At 31.8% G+C, this 15,170-nt stretch overlaps 1 protein-coding gene across 3 annotated transcripts; it reads left to right on the forward strand.

Moving 5' to 3' along the window:
- The first annotated feature begins 4,881 nt into the window (after window positions 1-4,881).
- LOC127714091 (proton-coupled amino acid transporter 4-like) lies at window positions 4,882-14,731 on the forward strand. Of its 3 annotated transcripts, XM_052220047.1 has the most exons (9): window positions 4,882-5,154; window positions 5,922-6,012; window positions 6,450-6,538; window positions 7,815-7,907; window positions 9,017-9,101; window positions 9,703-9,978; window positions 11,208-11,386; window positions 12,638-12,813; window positions 14,417-14,731. In XM_052220047.1, exons 1-9 carry the CDS (start codon window positions 4,973-4,975, stop codon window positions 14,653-14,655), a joined length of 1,410 nt encoding a protein of 469 aa, XP_052076007.1. In that variant the 5' UTR covers window positions 4,882-4,972; the 3' UTR covers window positions 14,656-14,731. The 3 variants fall into 3 exon arrangements, with proteins under 3 accessions (XP_052076007.1, XP_052076008.1, XP_052076009.1); XM_052220048.1 differs by lacking the exons at window positions 12,638-12,813; window positions 14,417-14,731 and having other exon boundaries at window positions 9,703-9,967; window positions 11,208-11,347; XM_052220049.1 differs by lacking the exons at window positions 9,017-9,101; window positions 9,703-9,978; window positions 11,208-11,386; window positions 12,638-12,813; window positions 14,417-14,731 and adding an exon at window positions 9,159-9,221.
- The last annotated feature ends 439 nt before the right edge of the window (window positions 14,732-15,170 follow it).

A 15,170-nucleotide genomic window follows, 5' to 3' on the forward strand; every position in this document is an offset into this window, starting at 1 on the left:
ATACAACATTAATGTCATAAACAATTTCTAATATGTAGCGCGGAGTTTGGCATACAATTTACATTGGTATTAACGGTACATAACAAACAATCAAGTGTTACGAATTTTCTCTGCCTCATAAAGGTATTTACCCAGATTATTTAACTCCTTAATATTTCTTACAGATAATAACTGAACTAGTTTGAAAGTAGATGGGTTTCTATAATAATATATCTTAATATATTTACTTCTGACATTTACATATTTATCACACTCTAATATAAAATGATATTCGTCTTCGATTACTTTTTTATCACACATAGTACAAACACGCTCATTTCTGGAAATATTAAAGTATCTTCCAGTTTCTACATTGAGTGAATGTGAATTGATTCTATATTTAGTTACAAATTACTGGTATAAACTGTTCAATATGGTCGATTCAAATAAAATTGCAAAGTATGTCCATCATGTATATATTGATACAAATTACATTTTGAAGTATTTTCAAGAAATGACAAGCCTTCAGCTATATAATTATCAATAATTCTTTTTTTAAATTCATGTAATAATAGTTAATTATTTCCAACACTTTGTGCTAACCACATATCATTAAATCCGTACCTGTTTAGTATGTCTTTTATCTTACAACTCCAGTTGAGTTTATCGTTCGGTGTAACAAAACTAGATTCGTACATATCTTCATAAATACTCTTCAATACACAATTATTAGATTCTAATAACTTCAACCAATAACGTACCATCCCTTCATATCTATTTACATACAATGGTAAACGCCCAAGTTCAAAATACACCATATGAATTACTGTCCCTTTTCTCACTTTCAAAATTCTTTTTAAATAATACAAATGAAGCGTTTCTATATCAGATCCCTTATGAAAACCCCATATTTCACAACCACAATTCACTACACTTGTTATATATATCAAATAAGGATATCAAAGTCTCAGTATTATAACAATCATCATAAATCTTACTCAATAAACAAAATGTAGCCTTTCTACCCTGTTCAGATAGTGTTTTCTGTGTTACAGTAAAAGTACCGTTATAATTTAATAACAAACCAAGATATACAAACTGATCACATATTTCTATCATTTTACCATTTAAATACCATTTTTCATTTTCTTTCAGTACACCTCTGTTACGAAAAACAACTATTTTGGTTTTTCTTAAATTAATGTCAAGACCATTCTGGTATGAGCTATCATATACAGTGACTATCATTTTTTTGTAATTCAGAAATACTTTCGCTGAAGAGAACTGTATCATCAGCGTACATAAAAAGATAAAGATTTAACATTTTTACTTCATATGGTTCCATTCCTTGTTTAATTAACTCAGTTTCTATGTCATTTACATAAATTGCATATAAAAATGGAGATAATGATTCGCCTTGCATTAGGCCAACATTACAATGGAAAAACTCAGAAAATTCACCATCTAACTTAACACAAGTTTTTAACTTAGAATACATTGATTTAATCAGATTCAAAAGGTTTCCACTAATACCGCATTTCAACATTTTTTGCCATAAAACATAATGTGACACACTGTCAAAAGCTTTGATAAAATCAATAAAACAACAATAGAGACGTTTTCCTTTACGTAAACTTTTTGATACAACAGAATGAAGGGCAAAAATGGCGTCGTGTGTACCATATCCTGGGACAAACCCAAACTGCGCATCAGTCTATATACTGTATTCTTTGCACCACTTTAATATTCTTAATTGTATTAATGACAGAGGTAAACAATTTCCCAACATGAGACACAAGCGAAATTCCTCTGTAATTTCCTGTATCATCAACTGGACCTTTCTTAAATAGCGGAACTAAACACTCTTGGCCCATATTTCTGGAAACCACCCCGTAATAAGTATTACGTTAAAAAGTTTACATAACAGTGGCAGTAGAGTTAATTTACACTCCTTCAGAAATTCATTTAATAAATTGTCATATCCTGTTGCCTTTTCAGTTTTCAGTTTTTTAACACACACATCAATTTCTTGCTCCGTAAAAGGTCGATCCAATTCTTCATAAATGACTTCATTGTTGTCTTCTACTTCTGGTCCGTCATCAATTTCTTCTTTTGAAACTAAATTTTTAAAATGCTTCACAAAATCGTTTAATTTTATGTTGCTTTGTATGCCCTTTTTTCATTTTTCTGAATTTTCGTTAAAAGTACTTTGGATTCGTTTTTCTAATATAGAACTCAACATGTTTCCCCTCTGTTTTTTATAACGTCTTTTTAAACTATTTTCACTTCGTTTAAATCTTTGTTTAGCGAGATTCAAAATAAGTCTGTTTTCTTCACACTTACTTTGGTTAAATTGTTTCAACGAGCGTTTATATTCTATATACAATTGTTTACAGTCAGCATTTATCCACGGTTTGTCTTGCCTTATATGTATAGGTTTATAAGTTCGCTTTGTGCTGTTACAATAATCACGTTTTAAAGTTTTCGTCACTTCTGTTTTTGTATATTTATTGACAATATCGGACAGACACGAATTAATATTATTAATAATTCCGTCGATATTCCTTGGCTCATCGGATAAACTATTCATCAGTCCATTAATTTTATTGGAATTTGCTGCTGCTGTCCCTTTTAACGTCATCTTTAAACCCTTCATTCCTTTAAACGACCATTACATACTCTTATACCAGAAGATTTACATAAGTTCAAAATTTTATGACCAAACGAATTAGCCGGCTTTATGTCCTCTGTTGTTCTTTCACTTGGTAAATCAGGTTCATAATTAAGTAAATCAGTTTCATTGCGATTAATTACATTTAAATTGTCTTACATTATGAAGTCATATTCTCTACCTATTCTTCCGTTGAGGTCACCAATCACTGCAATGTTACCTAATACACTATAATGTTCTACTTGTTCCTGCAAAACTCCAAAGATATCCAAGTCATATTTTCGATAAAAAAACATTTTTATCAGGGGATATGTATATATAGTACATGAATACAAATCTTTGCTATCACACATAATAACATTGCTTATTTTTAACCATATCATACTATTTGCACAACAATACTTCAATATACGGATTTAACCACTTTCGATAGAAAACGATTACTCCTCCTCCGTTGCACTTTTCCCTATAAACAAACTTCTTATCATAACCATTTAATTCAAATTCCGTGGGGCATTTGACCCAGCACTCATTAAAGCACACAATATCACAATTCGTTACTTCCTGTAAAAATTCTTTGTCTTTTAATTTCCGCAACAGACCTTTAGAAATATTCCATGAGCACACATTTAATGAACAATTATTACACTTATCACTTTCAACAGTATTACAGCCATTCCCCGCAAACTCCTATTCCTTCCACAACATTCCTTCAACGAACAACTTATCTCCTACTAAATATGCCTCTTTCTTTTCTTTCCGTTTTTCCATCATCACCGGGATAGATTTTTTTTCGTTTCAATAACACCTCTGTCGGGAACTGAGGACTAATTCCAAAACTTGTTCCTTTTAAGCGACCCGAAGCTTTTCGTACCGTTTCTCGATCGTCGAAAACAGCAAATTTTACAACTATTGGTCTCGGTTTTTCGACATTCGTCTTTTTTCTACCAAGTCTATACACTTTTTCGAGTTTTATTCGCGTTTTAGCGTCATTAATATTCAAACTTTGCTCGAGAAAATCTGTAATAATGTTGATGCAGTTTTCCGGACCTTTTTTCTCCGCCGCATTCGCCTCCTCGGAATCACCGTGTGCCCCGTTTATTCCGATATCCATTTCAACATCTTCAATTTGTTCATCGATAGCAAAAAACAGTAGGTTATTGCTAAAGTTTTGTGTTTCAACGTCGACGAGTCTATTTTTCACATTTAAGTTTACTGTTTTGGATGTTTCTATGCTTTCAGTCACCTTTTCAAGTTTCTTTTTTACAGATTGGTGTCCATCCTTAATATCGGACATAAATTGGGCACTATGTTCAAGCGTGCTTATTCTGTCTTTGCAGGATTTAATATCAACATCAACAGCACTAAATTTCAAATCATATTTGTTTAATCGCTCTTCAGTAGAGTCTATAGTTTGTTGAGTTTAGTTTCGATCGAATCAACTTTTTTACACAATTAATTTAGTATTATCTCAATTCCGTTTGTTGCTAGATGAGGCGGCAGGGGTGGGGGTGGCGGTGGTGAACTCGGGTATTGTTGAAACTGATATGGCTGGCCATGGTACGGGAAATTTGGTGTACTTGATTGAATGGGTGTGTATTGACTAAAACCTTGATTACTGTAAATTCAGAAATTATTGCGTGCATTTATTTTTGCGATTTTTGAAGGATGGACTAAAATGCAAGATTAATTATTGCGATTTTAGGAAAATCTGCATACAGATAAAAGTATAAGATATCAGAATGCGAGTTCTTATTATTGCGATTTTCATCCACTCGCATTATTCGCATTAATAAAAACCTCGCAATAATTTCTGAATTTACAGTAATTGAATTGTTCATGTTTGTATTTTGATGGTAGTGAATCGTAGGTGAGTTGTTGTAAAGACAAGAGAATGCCTCACTAAATCTATCTGTTAAAAATACCTTGTTTTTGTCACCTTTTATGTCACCTGAACACTTTTTCTTGCCTTTTGTAAACAAAGAACTGTCACTTGTCGAGCTTTCAGATGAACTTCCTTTAGTACGATTTTGCCTCTTTAGTTTTTTGTCTGTCTTATTTGGCATCACTTATCACAAATTTAAATCCAAGTTAAAAGTAACTAATGCTGCATATTCACAAGTTTTACGCATTTTTATATCAAAATTTAAGAACGAAATTTTTCACTGCCATTCATAATGGCGCATGCGTATAAAATGAGTGTCAGGTTTTCCAGCTAATGCATGTTTTAGTCAATTAATAATTCTTAATAACATATATGATACTATACATCACAAACTAAACTACTATTGTTAATCATTAGAAAATCTATCATCTTGTGATATGGGAGATTCAGGAGAAAAAAGGACTTTATTACATACAGTGCAAGAAACAACTATAGACGATAAGACACCATCCATCACTTCGTCGGCTGAGATCGAGACAAGTGACCGTTACGAATATGTACCACAGAGTCAAAATACCCTCACATTTGAAGATGACACTGCCAAAAATCTTAAAGTGAGGTGAGTGCACGAATATGGAAATGCGATGATAAGATAATTCATTCATTCCAGTACCGCGTTACTTTATACACTTTTATGGAGATTTCACAAATATTGTGTACTCTTAATGTATAAAAAATACCATTCAATACTACCCATGCGCCTCTTGGTGGGATAACTGTTGCTCAATCTTTAGTTTTCTGTGTAGTGTTTTTGCCTTTTTGTTGTTTCTCTTTTGGTTTGGTTATGATATTGTCTGTTTTCTTCCAGTTTTGGATTTTTGATTGCTCCCTTTATATCCTTTCCCCTTTTTTCATCTTTTATATACAATGTATACACATGTAGACATGATTTTAATTTGTCATACCTACGGTATATAATAAAATAAAATACTTTTTTTTCTATTTGGATTTTTAGAACTAGATTTTTCAGGGAAAGGTATAGTACATATTTATGTCAGGTACTGAAGCATACAGTTTTGAATTTGATTATATACTATAGCTGTATATTGAATAATTTAACAATGATAAGCATTATCAAACTTTGTATTTTAACAAAATATTGTTTCCTCTCAAACAAGTTTATCGAATGCTACCTTTATATAAGATATTATTAAATATGCACCGAAAAACTATAATAGCTGTTCCGTCACAAAAAATACATGGAAATATAAAGAGATACTGAGACAATTATCGAGAATACATTTTGTTGGTCCAACTGTTTTCGATTCATATTGGAGGTTGTCAACATTCTTTGCAATAAAGTCCATTAATCAATTCGTATTTCAGCAACATTTCAAGTCTGATGCATCTTGTTAAAGGGAATGTAGGTACAGGGATACTAGCTATGCCCAATGCAGTTAATAATGCTGGATTATTGGTGAGATTATTCGTTATTGACTTTTGATAGGAAATAATTATAAGAGATCATGCACTGCTACTAACGATAACGAAAGGAAATGGATATAAAATCAAATGAAACTAAACACGTCTCAGTGATTTATTTCCAGTTAGCTATTTTCTGCTCTCAATGTTATTCCAACTCTGGTCTCAGTGACTTATTTTTAGTTTCGCTATTTTCTGCTGTCACAATTATTCCAGCATGACCTCGAAAGTATATTTTCAGTTTGTTATTTTCTTGAAAACTGAAAAGCAGAATATAACATACTGAAAATAAGTCATTGAGGCTAGGGCTGCACTAAATCGGTATTTAATTATAATGCAGTTATCTTCACTATCAATACTGAACTAATTTTAAATAAAATACTGCTTATATGTTTTTTCATAGTTAATTTACTGTTTGTATATCATCTCCAGGTTGGAACAATAGGTATACTGTTAATAGGAGGTATAGCAGTACATTGTATGCATATGTTACTTAATTGTAGTCACATACTAAGCAAAAGGTAAGACTTATTTATATTATTTCGTATTCGCATCGTCTATTCAATGAACGTGGGTAAAAGTCTTGCTTTAAAGATCTGTTATGACTATATTTTTATTGTTCGAAGACACTATCTTTCATTTGATTTTCTTGAAATATTGCACGTTAAATTTTTATTCCCCTTTAAAAAGGATATTACGAGGGTCATAAATTGAGAAAGACACATCGACAGTGTTTTTTAAGATCTTAACCTTACTCCTTATTAACCTGATCAGTGGACTATAAATAAAAGTTATATAAACAAGCATTCAACAAAAATCAGTACAATAAAAGCACTTAACTCTTTAATAATGTTGTAATAGATACCAAAAAACATAAGTGCAAAGTGCAAAAAAAATAAAAAATTCTAAGACTATACTGTATCAAAGAAGGTTCAAATTTACTGAGAACAAGCTCAAAGTACCAAACCTCCTGTTATGAAATCATGCCGTCCTACACTCTTATGTCGGTGACTAAACTCCATAAAAGATTTCATATCGCATCACCATAAACTGTAAAGGAAGGAACTATGCTGTGCAATGCCCAGAACAAATCTTACATAATTTCAATATAAAAAAATATAAGAGACATTTCATAGTTGTGCTTCTGCTATAAATTAACGGATTGATGTTTACCTCCCTAAATACAAGACTCAGTGATTAGACAACACGAATTAGTGATTGAAAAACAACAGTATAATAAAAAGTTTTATCAAAAAATTAATTTAGCCAAAAAGAAAGACTAGAAGGGCAATTCCAAAACTTGTTAGCTCTATAAATAATAACATTGGAAAAAGGTGGATGGAAAATACCATAAACCTTTTTTTTTATCAAAATTCTAAAGGTGGGATCACACCTCAGCAATACATCTTAATATTTGTGATAACATTTAGTAAGAAGTATTGGTGAAATTGAATTGTATTATGGTACACTTTTCCTTTTCTTTATTTGTGGTATTTCAAAATTCCGCATTTAATTAACTTTAATCTTTTTTTCTGATTTGATTTTTATTGTGTGATTTTAACTGATTGAGATTAAAAATTTCTATTTTGATATACATATGGTAACCCCTAGACGGCTGTTTTGAGAAATGTTGACCTTCGAAATGAACAAGGCTTGCTTGAAACCAACTAAAATTCCAGAATTTAATTACTAGTAATTCACACAACCCCTAATTGAAGTGAGGCTCATAAAAAAGAATGGTTAAATACGTATAATGTATTATGTTTCTTCTCAGATTTAAATATACGTCAATTTTAGAGTAACTGAACCTTCGCTGGATTATGCAAGTGTCCTGGAAACTGCATTGAAAACAGGACCAAGACGTGTGAGAAGAATGGCTAAGTTTGGACGGTATGTATTTTGATAAAGTCCGTTGCCTACATCAGTGGGTTGTTAAGAACAGATATGAAAAGTAGAATATCAATTTTAATTAATTAGTGATACAAAATGTGATGATATTCTTATAACTTATAAACATTCGAATATATCAAGGCATAATTAATTACGTAACTCAAAAGTGGGCAATCAAAAAAGACAAATAGAACAAACATGAAAATAATAATTGGGATTCTTTGAAACTATGTACTGGAAACCCTTTTGCTCTGTAAAGCCACAGGGTAACACGTTTTCACTCTACATTGTGACACTCGTGGAATCGATCACGGCATGGGTTTAGAATACGATAGAATAGAAACGGTGGATGTGTCAAAGAGACAACAACCCGACCGAAGAACAGAAAACAGCCCAAGGCCACCAATGGGGTCTTCAACGCAGCGAGAAAATCCCGCAACCGGAGGCGGGCTTCAGCTGGCCCCTAAACAATAATGTATACTAGTTCAACAAAATAGACGCCACACTAAACTCCGAAACAGACAAATGAACCATTTAAAAAAAACCCACAAAAGACTAACAAAGGCCAAAGGTTCCTGACTTGGGACAGGTGCAAACATGCAATGGGGTTAAACATGTTTTGTAAGATCTCAACCCCCTATAACTCTAGCCAATGTTAAGTAAACAAACACACATCAATGTATTTGTAATATTGTGTCGATCCAAGTATCAGCGAAAAAATACAATAAAGAAAAATATTGTAAAAATTAAGAAATATGTGGGAAAAATCCAGACATTGCAATTAACATCTTTGAACACTTTCACCATAATAGTTAGTTTGATTCAATGAAGTTATTCCTCGAACATTTGTTTTGGTTTTTTGTCTGTGCGTGAATAAGAAGAAATTATTGTTCTCAATTCTTTGAATGGGGAAAATTCATATACAAGTTTATACTTATTCTTGATTCATACACCTGTACATGTCTTCTTACTTCTATTTCATAAATTTTAGTATCAATACATGAAAGAATATTCTAACATTCGAAATCGAAAAAAAAATTGAATTCATAAAGTTCATTTGAATTGCCATAACTTATCTGATCAATATGATTTTTATTTTTTATTCATAGACTTGTAGTCAATATTTTCTTAATCATCACACAAACAGGATTTTGCTGTATATATTTGTTGTTTGTTGCACAGAATATAAAGCAGGTAAATATTGTTAAGTGATCACTTTCAAATAATAGCATATAGTTGTTTTTGTCCTAGAGTTTACCACAGTTGGTTTAGGTTCAACAACTGGCAGCCTAAATAATTGGAAATTTTCTTTACTATTGAAAAAAGTGAGTAGATTCGAAGTATACGCTATTGCCTATTCCTTACACATATTTTGGTTACAGTATAAAACAAATGAAATTTTATAAATATTGAGGGATGAAACTACCAATAAATTAAAGATTAATTGAAGTTAGTTGTTATACCCTCTACATTTTGTATGTGCCTGTGTCAGCCAAGAACCTGTAGTCTAATGGTTGATTTTGGTTGCCGTATGCCAAATTTGTTTTTGTTTATTAGTATCAGCTTAAATCACGCCTTAAGTTTTCTCTTTTGATTTTTTTCATGTTTATTTTTATCCGTGGAGGGGGGTACAGCTTACTATCAGGTATGGATTTCGCTTATTGTTGACCTAGAGCTGTTTACATCTTTCTTTGTTATTTGGTCCTTGCTAGATAGTTGTCTCATTGCCAATCATGGCACATCTCTATATTTTTAAAATGGTACAATGAACTAAGATTTCTTTACTATTTTTCAGTTTGTAGATTCGTTTTATCCAGACAGCTTATCAACTTTACATTATTTACTCATTGTTACAGCTGCGCTAATACCATATACATTTATAAAAGAATTAAAACGACTGGCTCCATTTTCAACGGTAGCCAACATTTTCAACGTTGTGGGACTTGTGATAATTTTCCAGTATTTATTCCGAGGATTGCCGGACTACAGGACCAGACCAGCTACAAGGCCATTTGACAATTTACCGTTATATTTTGGAACTGTGATTTTTTCTTATGAAGGTATAGGTCTTGTGAGTAAATAACATATTTATTCAAAGTTTGCAAAACTTATCTAAATGTTGTTTTGGAAAAGAAGAGAATTTGAACACTTTCAATATAGCATCCAGTAAAAAAGGGAGAAGATACCAAGAGGCCAATAAAAAACCATAAGACTATAATAACATAAACGGTACCAATTGTTCTGCACCAGATGCGCATTTCGACAATCAATGTCTCTTCAGTAATGCTCGAGGCCAAAATATTTGAAAATCTAAAGCTTATTAAAAAAATGAAGAGCAATAAACCAAAAAGGACAAAAAGTATAGCCAAAGCTGGGCAAGGAATCAGAGCTTTGCATGAGGGAGATACATTCCTTATAAGTTAAATGAAGACAGACAAGATCATGACAAATAGAAACAAGACGAACAGTTCACAAAAAAACAATTTGCAACAAAATAAAAATTGGGTATCGCGTTCCCCCCAAAAAAATACCGGAGGCGAACTCAAGTTCAGGTCTTTTTGAGAAACTAACCGTTATTTAATGAACCTTCACCTCTCAGCAAGTTGGAAGCTATATTTATAAGAAACACTTGCTGTATATAAATGAATGAGCAGATTTCATTATTAGATCTATAAAATGCTATATGATGATGAAGGTCGACTAAATAAAAAGACAGTCTTCCAAAAAAAAAACAAAAAAAAACGCATTTACTTATCGTAGTTCCAAACAAAAATATACGATATAAATGTATGTAAATTTCATAATTCGGTCAATGGCTTTTTTATATCATAAATATGTATAATGTATCTAATTACATTTCAAATCCTTTAAAAAGTAAAATAACAAAAATACCGAATTCCAAGGAAAATTCCAAAAACGGAAAGTCCCTTAACAAATGTTAAAATCAAAATCTCAAACACATCAAACCAACGGAAAACAACTGTCATATTCCTGACTTGGTAGAGGCATTTCCTTATGTAGAAAAATGGTGGATTAAACCTGGTTTTATAGCTAACTAAACCTTTTTTTTGTATGAGTTTTAAAGGGTAGAGTTTGTATATATTTTTTCTTCTATTCATAAGGTACATTAAAAAAAAAAAAAAAAAAAAAAAAACCAAACAAACTCGGTTTGGTCTCTTGTGGATTGTTGTGTCATTGGCAATCATACAACATCTTATTTTTATACGAATTTAACAGAATAAAGGAACCAAAATTACTTGAAGAATATCATGAACGCATGAATGTATTTACAAATTTCAGGTTATGCCAATTGAAAATAAAATGAAATATCCAAGTGATTTTAGAGGTCTTAGTGGTGTTATGAACCTGGGTATGGCAATTGTGACAAGTCTTTACACAGCAATGGGGTTCTATGGTTACCTGAAGTTTGGGGGAGATGCTTTGGGTAGTATAACTCTGAATCTACCAAATGATGATTGGTATGTGTAAATTTCTATTGTTTGTTGAAGTATGTTAACTAGTTTACTCCAGCAATTGTAACATGGATTTAAAACGAAACGTCGCTTGAATTATTTGAATTCCATATGCATACAGTTGTTAACTTGTTAACTGTAAGACAGACTGTAAAAATATGTAAAACCACATAAAACACATACGAAAAAGATAGATTTTACCATATACACACACATAAGGTGTAAAACTATGATTGACTTAAAAGCATTTACTCTGATCTTCGGGGAAACGCTTGTGGTTGTGACCATAATAATTGAAATGGTCTTTGAATGGACGTAATGAATCAACAAACTTAACAAGACGCTCTTAAGAGTATGAAAAGGGGACTAAATATACCAAAGAAACATTCAAACCCATAAGTCGAAAACAAACTTACAACGCCTTGGCAAAAAATCAAAAACGACCCAAAACAGTATACAAAACATAACATAACATAGAAAACTGAAGACTGAAAAACACGAATCCTCTACAGATCAGATGGCAATACTGGTATCTAACGTTTTAAGACAACCATTTCGCTCGCTAGTGAGTTGAGACACAGATACATCGTATCGGTCAACCAATTCCTTATTGTGACCGTACACTTTAAGTAGTGTCGATTTCAGTTGTTCTCCTTCGTAACTCTGTTGGACCTGTCTTTGTTAACGAAGTCCGAACAATCATCTTTCAATGGTTTCAGTCATATGTTCATCTACAGATTTTTCTGCTAGACTGAAATGCGTACGACGACTCAGTATGCAGTTATAACTCATGTATTATGAGTTTGCTCTAACGTAAAAATGTTTTTATGTTGTTTCGTGTTTTTTCAATATTATCTATTTGATATACGAGCATCTCGATTATTTTTAATGTTAGGCAATTTTCTCTATTCTAACATTTTAACATCCCATTATTCTTTTTTCTTTGGTTTATTTTCTCGATTCTTTTATTTTGGGTCAATTATTCTATATTCTATGAAGCCCACATTCAATGTTTTGTTGGTGTTTGTGTTACATGAAGAAAATAGAACACATATATATAAAAATAAGAGGATGTGGTACGAGACAACTCTCCACCACAGATCAAATGACGTAGAAGTTTACAACTATAGGTCACCGTACGACCTTCAACATATTTACAATAAAACATTTTGACGTGACATCACTGAAAAGGAAATAATTGGTAGAGTAGAATCAAAAGAAAATGTTCAACATTAAGATTTACTTATATAATTGTAGGTCATATCTTTCGGTAAACTTAATATTTGCTGCATCTCTGTTTATATCGTATGGACTGATGCTATATGTGCCAGTGAAAATAACATTTCCGTGGATAACTAAAAAATTAGGTTCCAGCAGAAAAGTTCAAATATATGCAGAATATCCATACAGAATTGTTATAGTATTGTTTACATGTAAGTATAATGTTAACTTATTGATTTGTAAGGTTAATCTTTTAGGTTTTTACATAGAAAAGAACTATTTTAAATATTACATTCCATAATTATTATAACAGATACCAAAAAGAGTGTCAAACAAAAAGACCTGTCCTATCTACACCTTCAAATAGACTCACCATAGATACCAGGATTAAAGCTTTTTTCGCCAAATAGGAAAGAGACCAAACATGGACAAATAAAGTTTTATAGGTATCCATAACACTTATTCACAGAAAAAAAACCCAGAATGTAGATAAAAGAAAAAGTTAATGTGCTTGGGGAGACTATGTCCCGTCGTGTTGCTCATGACACATAGACATTCGATGGAGTGTTGCATTCGGTAATGTCACAATCGGAAAAGAGGACTGGATGATGGATGATGGATACGAAAAGAGGACTGGATGATGGATACGACAGGAGAAACATATCAGTGGTGATCTAATATTCAAATTCAAAATAAAAAATAATCCAAGAGCACATAACAAGGAATTTGGATTATGTATGTAATTTCAATAACTCAAGAAATTATTTATAGAATAATAGAAATTAAACTAGTTTTGATGTTTCACGATAGACTGTTTCAAATTTGAATTAAACAGAGATTTTGTTGTTACAAGTGTATACAAATTTTTATACCATGAATTCATACCGAATAAGGCCTTTACTTGTGATAAATGGTTCGTGTTTTGTATATGTCGTTTTCCGGGCTATCTATGCTTGAGAATAGAAAAATCGTAGAGTTTAGACCGATGCAATATTTTCGTTAATAATATTCCATGTCAGTACAGAAGTGCGGACTACTGTGCTGGTGATTACATCGGGGACGAAACGTCTACCCAGTGGTTGTAAAAATTCATAAAAGTATCAATTTGCCAGTATTAGATAAGGTTATTATCATACACACTGTAATACATAACACACATATAAGTATATTATACCTAACCAGAGTAGGGGTATATTTCAATCACTTTGTCTGCCCGTCTGTCAGGTCGTCCAACAAATATTTCAGTCACTGTTTCTTTCATTTACTACTGATCAGAATGTTTTCATCTTTGGTGATCATCAGCTTGACAGTAATGAGTTGTTACGTGTAAGAACTTGTCAGATCTGTCGGAATCTACTACTTCATGTTTTCTGATACTTTGAATCTTCAATATTTTGAATGAACTTAGAATTTTTCGTCTTACATTTCTCAAGTACGACAGACCATAAAAACATAATTTCAGCCAACACGAAAAAATCGTGTATTCTTGTTTTCTTTAAAAATGATATTGCGCTATTAAGATGATAATAGCAAACATATAACTAAATGAGTACATGTTGTGAGATAAAATATTGTGTAAAAATTATTTCAAAATTACTGTGTAATGCGATAATTTTATTAATATTTTCTTTAATATATAAAGAAAAATACACATAACCAATTTAACTGCCGTGACAATAATCTACAGTTCCGAATATTCATAATTAATTTCCGATCTAGTAATCTTTCATCTTATCATTATAACACAAAAAAACCCATTAAGGATGCATTGAAAATCTATATATTAAATATAAGAATACATTTTTCTGCTTGCAGTAGGAGTAGCAGCGGTGGTGCCACATTTAGATCTACTGATATCTTTAATAGGGGCATTTGCAAGTTGTGCACTGGCGCTCATGCTGCCACCTATAATTGAAATGTTGACTTTATCAGTGGAGCATGGACAACTCCCATGGTGGAAATTAATAAAAGACATTTTAATAGTTCTATTTGGTTTTTTAGGATTTGCTACTGGAACATATTCTGCTGTTAGGGAGATTATTAAAACTTTTTGAAGTCTTAAAAGTTATCAAAATGTCATTGTATAAAATAAATCATCATCAGTGTCTCTAAAAAGGCGCTATTCCATAATGTTGAGTTATTTCAATTTTGCTCAGAGTTTTCATAACCTTTCCGATAGTAATTTCATAAAAAAACACACTTAATCGAAATCAAGTATAGTTTATCTAATAGACAAAAGAAAAAATGACATCAAGATTCAAGAACATTAAAACTGACAGACATAGGGTTATTAAGCCTAAACTGATGAAGAAATTCTCGAGAAATGCATCTTAAAAGGACAATAGTGGAGTAATGGTTTTATGATATTCAACACTCACTTTGATGTCGTTAGAAAATATTGCATCCATTTCCCATAACAAATAATCTCTTTTCTTGTCATTCTTGATGGGGCTCAATTTTATTGATTATGACTTCCACCCCTTACATCATCAAAAGTCTGATTACTGGATTGAGTATTCTCCAAACATAGAACAAAAACAAGACTGGCAGAATTAAGGGACAAGGCATT

Source organism: Mytilus californianus, unplaced genomic scaffold (genome assembly GCF_021869535.1).
Source record: "Mytilus californianus isolate M0D057914Y unplaced genomic scaffold, xbMytCali1.0.p SCAF_9, whole genome shotgun sequence".
Classification (NCBI taxonomy): Eukaryota; Metazoa; Mollusca; class Bivalvia; order Mytilida; family Mytilidae; genus Mytilus; species Mytilus californianus.